This window comes from Hyalella azteca, unplaced genomic scaffold (assembly GCF_000764305.2).
Source record: "Hyalella azteca isolate HAZT.00-mixed unplaced genomic scaffold, Hazt_2.0.2 contig15527, whole genome shotgun sequence".
NCBI classification, from domain to species: Eukaryota; Metazoa; Arthropoda; class Malacostraca; order Amphipoda; family Hyalellidae; genus Hyalella; species Hyalella azteca.
The window spans coordinates 29,062-37,459 of record NW_025945377.1 but is presented as its reverse complement, the minus strand read 5'-3'; the positions used below and the strand labels follow the sequence as shown (position 1 = coordinate 37,459).

General features: G+C 39.4%; 1 protein-coding gene across 1 annotated transcript in view; it reads right to left on the bottom strand.

Moving 5' to 3' along the window:
• The window catches only part of LOC108666904, a 16,434-nt gene extending 10,548 nt beyond the window's left edge, over positions 1–5,886 (bottom strand). Inside the window, exons 1-2 of the mRNA XM_047884538.1 lie at positions 5,406–5,886; positions 4,279–4,361 (exon numbers count right to left, since the gene is read on the bottom strand). Of these exons, the coding sequence (XP_047740494.1) occupies positions 4,279–4,361; positions 5,406–5,886 (564 nt within the window). The remainder of the gene's footprint in view (positions 1–4,278; positions 4,362–5,405) is intronic.
• Positions 5,887–8,398: the final 2,512 nt, after the last annotated feature.

Below are 8,398 nucleotides of genomic sequence, written 5' to 3'. Positions count from 1 at the left end.
GCATGTGAGGCACGTAAATAATGTGCCTATATATAGGCCTATGCTGGCCTCAGGCCTCCGCTGCCGGCATGTGAGGCACGTAAATATTGCGCCTATATATAGGCCTATGCTGGCCTCAGGCCTCCGCTGCCGGCATGTGAGGCACGTAAATAATGTGCCCATATATAGGCCTTTGCTGGCCTCAGGCCTCCGCTGCCGGCATGTGAGGCACGTAAATAATGTGCCTATATATGGGCCTATATATGAGATATTCTTTAATTAACTGTCATCTCAGTTTCTTGTATAACTTTTAACGATCTGTTCAGATTTATTGCTCTATCTTGAAATTTTGCGAGATTTCTTTACCATTTCAGTTCCAAGATAAAAAATAGTCTGTCGCAATACAGTATCTTTATTCGTTTGTTCAATATCCATTACTCAAGCTTCAAAATATTATAGTTTAGTAGTTTTTAGTTTAATATACATTACTCCAAAGTCCCTATATATAGATGTTAATAAAAATAACTTTAATTAGTACGTAGACGCGGTTAATGAGCCGGAAGTGCTGTGTGAGGTTTGTTCTTATAATAACATCACTGCTACGTAAAAAAATTATCGTGAGAACATTAACATTATTTTGCTTAAGCATTGCACGTCAAGAATTCAAAAGGATTAACTATTTATTTCGTTATTAATGATAATATTAAGTTATATATGACTTTTGAATATTAAAAAAATTCTATGTGGCTTTTGATGCGGAACGTAACTGTATTTAAAATAAGAAGTTGAAGGTATGAATGAATGTAGCATAAATGTGTATTACACGATAGTGTACGGCATGAATGTGCGAATAATGAAAAATCATTCAAAATGTTCTGTACTAAACCAGATATCATGGGCATCATAATGTGTAATGGGCGAATGTATTGCTCGTCGTTCCTTCAAAGTACTTTACAACATATCAACATGTCAATAGAAACATGTCTTGGCAAAAGTCTGCCAATAAAGCAGTAGAAAATGTCTCATAACAAATATTTCAATGCTGCATTAGATCAATTTTTCCTACAAATATTACAATAAATCAATAATAACATGTCTATCGTTTAAACATTTCAATAATTCCGTACAGACTAGTCTCTGCACAAACATTACTATGAGGCAATACGAACATGTTTCCCCTTGAACATTGCAGTAATTCAATCGGAACCCATTGCAATAAAACAATATGTACGTGTTTCTCCTTGGATTTTTCAGTAATTCAATAGAAACACAAACTAAAGCAATACGAACATGTTTCCTCTTAAATATTTCAGTAATTCAATAGGAACACATTGCAATAAAGCAATATGAACATGTTTCCCCTTGAACATTGCAGCAATAATAGTCTGTCGCAATACAGTATCTTTATTCGTTTGTTCAATATCCATTACTCAAGCTTCAAAATATTATAGTTTAGTAGTTTTTAGTTTAATATCCTTTACTCCAAAGTCACTAAATTATATATGTTAATAAAAATAAATTTAATTTAAAATATAAAATTTCAATTTAGATCAGTAGAATTCAATTCCCTTTTAATTCAAAATTTCTTTTCATTGCAGAAAGTGAATGGAAATTCAAATTTAATTGTGGGTTTGAACGGGCACGCATTTAACTTAACGAACTCCGGCAGAGGTTGGCATGGTGCCATTGGAATTTGGAATGTGGAAAGGCTGGATTTGGAATGGCAGGATTGTTATAGCGGGACTCGGAATTGCGGGAATCGGAATGACTTGATTCACAAATCCCAGGAATTATCTGTCCCTATCAACGTCGGGCTAAGCTTCTAATTGTGCTGAGGAGAATTTCATGCTTTATTTTCTTCTTTTATTTTTTATAAATGTAAATGAGCTCTCGCTGCCTCAGCAGCATTTTTTTCAGTCGGGTGCACTTTTTTCACACTAGATTTTTACTTGCAATCGAGTGAACCGAAAATAGTGTGAAGATTTGTTAATTCAGATCGAAAAGATTCATATCAAATTATTGCATAATGCGACCATCTAAAACTGAAATTTTATATTTGAAATACGTATGATAGAGTTTTTATTCAAATTAGAAAAGTTGTGGTTTGATTACAAGCAGTAAAGGTGCAGCTTGCAGGGAGGCTTTATAACACATCACGAACGTAGCGGGAACGAAGAGACTGGGGAAGCAACTCATCCTGTAGGTATTTAACCAATCACATTGTTAACAATCACACTTCTACACAAATATACAATTGTGCTTTTATGCAAATAAACATTGACATAAAAATGGATCCTGAGGAGCAGTTAGCTCTGAACTTTGAAGGTTCACAGTGCAGGCAAACGGATTTTTTTTTGGTTAAAGATCCCACTGAGATTATTTTTACAGCATGGAATACCTTCTTTCATGTTTTACTTACCTAATGTGACGTGATGAATTGCCTGCCTAATGAGACATGGATGATTGACTGCCTAATGAGACCTGGTGGATTTCCTGCCTAATGAGACCTGGTGGATTTCCTGCCTAATGAGACCTCGGGGATTTCCCGCCTAATGAGACCTGGGGGATTTTCCGCCTAATGAGACCTAGGAGATTTCTCACCTAATGAAACATTGGGGATTTCCCACCTAATGAGACCTGGTGGATTTCTTGCCTAATGATACTGGTGGATTGTCTACTAGCAGAACTGCAGGATTTGTATCGCATTTGCTATCACCGCAGTGGCCGCCACAGTCAATCACGGCGGTATTGTCAGGCCTCCATTAATGGCGGCAATCATAGTAATTTGGACGACAATCTTGCAATTATTTCGGTGATGAAGCATTCGTCTGCTGCCGTCCTACAATCGCCCGTAGTTATCTACCACTAATAATTATTATTGAAGTTTTGTTAATTACTTTCATTATGCGTTACTTGCAAATAAAACTTATAACGTAACCTTATAGGAATAACGTATAGTTATGTTGCAACTTATACATCTTAATTTAATCATAAGTTCTTTCAGTTGCTTTCGTTATACGTTCTAACTATACTTAAACTTGTAGCTTACTAGGTTATGTTATACATAGTTACTCGTAAATGTCGCGTTGAATTAGCTTGTCTGCCTCATTAGACAAACCAGTCCGCCTCATTAGACAGACAAGTCTGCCTCATTGGACAGACAAGTCTGCCTCATTAGACAGACAAGTCTGACAAGTCTACCTCATTAGACAGACCAGTCTGCCTCATTATACAGACAAGTCTACCTCATTAGACAGACAAGTCTGCCTCATTAGACAGACAAGTCTGCCTCATTAGACAGACAAGTCTGCCTCATTAGACAAACCAGTCTGCCTCATTAGACAGACAAGTCTGCCTCATTAGACAGACAAGTCTGCCTCATTAGACAGACAAGTCTGCCTCATTAGACAGACAAGTCTGCCTCATTAGACAGACAAGTCTGCCTCATTAGACAGACAAGTCTGCCTCATTAGACAGACAAGTCTGCCTCATTAGACAGACAAGTCTGCCTCATTAGACAGACAAGTCTGCCTCATTAGACAGACAAGTCTGCCTCATTAGACAGACAAGTCTGCCTCATTAGACAGACAAGTCTGCCTCATTAGACAGACAAGTCTGCCTCATTAGACAGACAAGTCTGCCTCATTAGACAGACAAGTCTGCCTCATTAGACAGACAAGTCTGCCTCATTAGACNGCATGTGCAATAAGACGCGTGTTTCATATTGCATGTGCAATAGACTTGCATGTGCAATAAGACGCGTGTTTCATATTGCATGTGCAATAGACTTGCATGTGCAATAAGACGCGTGTTTCATAAGGCGGGATGGGATCAGCGTCAGAGCCATACGACGGGGCTATTGCTCTACCAGCTGCCGCAATAAGTAATAAAAATAACCTAATTTTAATAAATTATCAGTCATGATACAGAAATTTTGTTTAAATTGTTGAATTATGTTACTCGGAATGTGTAGGGTGGTTTTATTTCATTTTGAGAAGCAATTAAATGAAGGCAAAATTTGTTATCTTCCGCCTAATTACCGTGAGGAAAATTCAAATTGAAATTGGTAAAATTGCATACAACGGGTACCCATTATTTCCAGCTGAATAAAACATGTGAATTGTGAATTATTCTATGTTATAAACTTAACGGCTGAAGACGTGAATTATCGAGTTTAGAGAAGCTTAGACTATAATCAATATTGTTATAAGTAATAATAAGAATAATAATATTAATAATAATAATAATTATAATAATAATAACAATAAAAATAAAATAATAATAATTTTGGCGACCCACCTTCCGGGTGGTGGCCGACATGACGGCCCTGGCGAGCCTCCGACAGCCGCCGCGTCGTCCGCCGTCGCTGCCGCCACCCGACCCTGGCGGCGGTAGATTATATTGATTATATGGACAATGTGATTAATATAATGATTATAATGCAATTAATATAATGATTATAGCGCTCTATACTGTGATAATTTATTAAAAAACCAATAAGTTAGCCAGGAGTTGGTCAGGATAGATAGTAGCTGTATAATTTCATAATCCATTATTCTGTAAACTGGGCATGAAAGTAGTTATCAAAATAATAATCATATGAATAATTATAATTGAAATAATGTGTGCTAATAAAGGAATTACGTACCAGTTCAAATCCATATACCGTAACGTACATGAAAACTCCCATTTGACATGGAAGTTTGCAGTATGCGGAAAAGTTGCTTATTTTATAAAGTAAATGCACTTTTATATAACAGTTTATATCGCAGGAGCACCAGCACCTGCACCAGCACCAGCAGCAGAACTAGCTGCAGCACCTGCACCAGCATCAGCAGCAGAACTAGCAGCAGCATCAGTACCAGCACTGTCTCTTATACACATCTAGATGTGTATAAGAGACAGNCAGCACTAGCAGCAGCACCAGCAGCAGCACCAGCAGCAGCACTAGCAGTAGCACCAGCACCAGCAGTGCCAGCTGGAGTTTTGGCTCGAGATTTTGGCAAATTGGAAGAATAGGAAAAATAGGGTAGGTGAAATAAGTTAGAAAAGTGCGGCTGATTCCGCGGGTAATAAAAAATGGGAAGGTTTTAGGGTAATTGGGCCGAGGGAGCGAAAAGGGGCGCATTGACCTCTTCTCTATTCTGGGCGCCTGTCGCCCAGAATCAGTGGGGCGTTTGGGTTACAGAAAAAAAAGTTTTGGGTTAAAAAAACGTTTTGGTCGCAGAAAAAAAAAAATTTGGGTTAAAAAAACGTTTGAGTTGCAGAAAAAAAGTTTTGGGTTAAAAAAAAACGTTTGTGTTGCAGTCCTCTTGGTCAAAAAACAACTGTGGGCCTGCTGTAATGGGTCCAGCTGACGCACCAGTAGGTCTGCAATGGGCCTAGCTAACCAAAAACTGGGCCAGCAATGGGTCACCATGACTCACCTGGATCAGGGTCTCCTGATGGGGCGCAAGGACCGAGGTTGAAGGAGGGACTGCGCGCGGGGCGCACGCCTGTGCTGTGGCTGTGCTGGATCTGCACGTGCTGCTTCACTGGGCCCACGTTGAGGCTCCCTGAGCTGGCCCGGGACCCAGCGTTACGTGGGCCCAGACTGTCCCGCATGCCCAGACTGTCCATAAGACACAAGTTATCCTTTGTCCCAAGACTCCCTCGGTCTTTCATGCCCGCAAATCCGGACAGGTTTTCGTCCAAAAAGGACCCTCCGCCGCCGTTCTCCCCACCGCCGCTGTCCCCGCCGTTCATCAGCGCCGGTCCACCGCCGTCCTCGTCGGTAATCACAACCGACGGTCTCGGGTGCGGCGGCTTCGTACCGCCACCGCCAGCCGCCGCTTTCATCCGACGAGGATTGAAGATTGTAGCGATCGACGGCCGCCGACTTGTGACCGTACCGCCATCCTCCGCCATATTAATATTGTTTATATAATATTATTTTAATACATTTTATTAATTATAATATAATAATATTATTATATTTGAGTGTTGAAAAATTGTGTTTTTTTATAATTTTCTTCTATATCTTTTCATTTGTAGCTTTTTTCATAATTTCGTTGCATCCTACCCATCAAAAATTTGTTCCTATCATCATTCAGGATTGTATTCAATGTTCCCATCTCGTGTTCAGGGCTATGTTCTTTTCTAGCTCGCTGTTCTCTGTTCCACATCAGAATATTCACACTAAGTTTCCAAGAGTATCGCTAACATTTATCATCACTATTTATCACGTCCATTTATCCTTCTAATCCATTCACTGTTTCCACTATAACGCTATTCATTCTCTTGCAATATTTGCTGCATATAAAATCAATGGACGTCTGGAACACTACCGTCAGCACAGTACAGGCTCGTTCTCACTTCACAAATATACACCATTACATTATAATATACAATATTAGCGCATAAGATTTCTGCATAATAGACAATATTATCGTATAGTAGACAGCATGTACACTCGAATTATTTATTTGAATAAATTGCTAAAGGGGGTTTTCTTGACGTTTATTAAATCACGAATCTGCATAGGATTGAAGAACTGTAAATTTTTGATCAATATGAAGGTAAAAAATGAAGCAATGAAGCAATTATACATATCATATTCACCTTCAATCATGTCATTGACCCATTTTACCTCGTCCTTCACCCTTTAACAACGTCTTTGGTCCCTTTTACAATGTCGCGACCCTTTAACGATATCCTTGACCCATTCAACCACGTCTTGACCCCTTCAACCCCATCGTTTATCCCTTCAACCACGTCTTTGACCCCTTCAAACACGTCTTTAATCCCTTTAACCACGTTTTTGGCCCCTTCAATCATGTCCCTGACCCTTCAACCACGTCTTTGACCCATTCAACTACTTCATTGACCCCTTCAACCACGTCTTTGATCCATTCAACCACGTGCCTGACCCTTTAACCAAGTCCTTGACCCTTTTTACAACGTGCTTGACCCTTTTAATACGTATTTGACCCCTTTAACAACATCCTTCTCCCCCATTTTATTTTTTTTTTAGAAATTCCCTTTCCTTTTCCTCCCCCATATCTCCTTGAGTGTCTGAGGAAACTTTCGAGTTGAGTTCTCCTCATGAACTAAAATTGAGAGTTTGAGGCTTTTGAGCTTCAAGGTTTTGAGAGGAGGGCTTGCGAGGGTTGGGAAGGGTTAAACATGATTGGAAAGGGTGTTTGAGACCTTGATAGGGATGGAGAAGACTTGTGAGGATTAGAAAAGGGATGGATGGAGAGTCTAAGAGAAGGGAGAGTTATAGAAGGTTGGTGAAGGATGAAAAGGGGTGGACAATTTTTACGATGGCTTATGAGGGTTGGGGAATGTTTGGGAGATTTATGGGGCTGGATGGGGCTAGGCAAGGGATATGGGGCTGGGGAGGACGGGGCAGGGTAATGGAGCTGGGAAGTGGTCATGGGGCTAAGGAGAGGTAATGGGGCTGGGAAGGGGTCCTTTTGCTGGGAAGAAGTCATGAGGCTGGGAAGGGGTCATAGGGCTAAGGAGTTGGTAGTATAGATTTCAAAACACAACCCTGGTTGAATAGGGAACAGAATGTGTTATGATCAATTCACTTGTTGAATGAAAATGAGCTTAAACGATATAATATTGCCGTTTGTTTGCATCTCTTTAGTTTCGCTAAACATTTTCAATTATATTCGCGAATTACTGTGTAGATTATCTTCATTTTTAAAATACAAGTTCATCAGGTTCCATCGTCCACACTAATTTTTGTCATCTTTTGTTTTGTTTTAAATTTAAATGAAAGTTATATGCATTTATATAAATTTCGCCGTTAAAAGGTTCCTACTTGTTGGGATCGATGGAAATTGATTTATTTTCACCACAAATAAAATTGATTTTATTTAGTCAGTGCAGTGCAGTGACGATGTTCAGTATCTCAGGTCTAGGTCCTACAATACAAATGAACACAAAATTACCAAAGCGTACACTCAGTTACGCCATGGAGTCATATTGTCCAAATAGTAACCCTCTATCATGCCTCCATCACGAGCTGAGAGCATGCGTACCGGTATCACTTATACCCCGTTAGCCGAACCCAAATTGATAAGATGACGCACACAAGGGCAAGAAATATAGCTCTATTTGAAAAAGTTTTGCTTATTACTAGGAGTGCATGAATTATAATTATATTAGTTAGTTCAAAAAATCCTAACGCAATGACAAATGGTTCCGACACCGAACCCAACTTGGTATGATGACGCACATAAGGGCAAGAGATGTAGCTCTATTTGGAAAAGTTTTGCTCATTACTAGGAGTGTATCATTTATAATTATATTAGTTAGTGCACAAAATCCTAAGGCACTGACAAATGCTGCCGACAAAACGTTGAGCAGCAGAATAGATAACCATTAAGTATGGATACCGAAAAAAACGTAGCGCTTTAGAATGGTTACC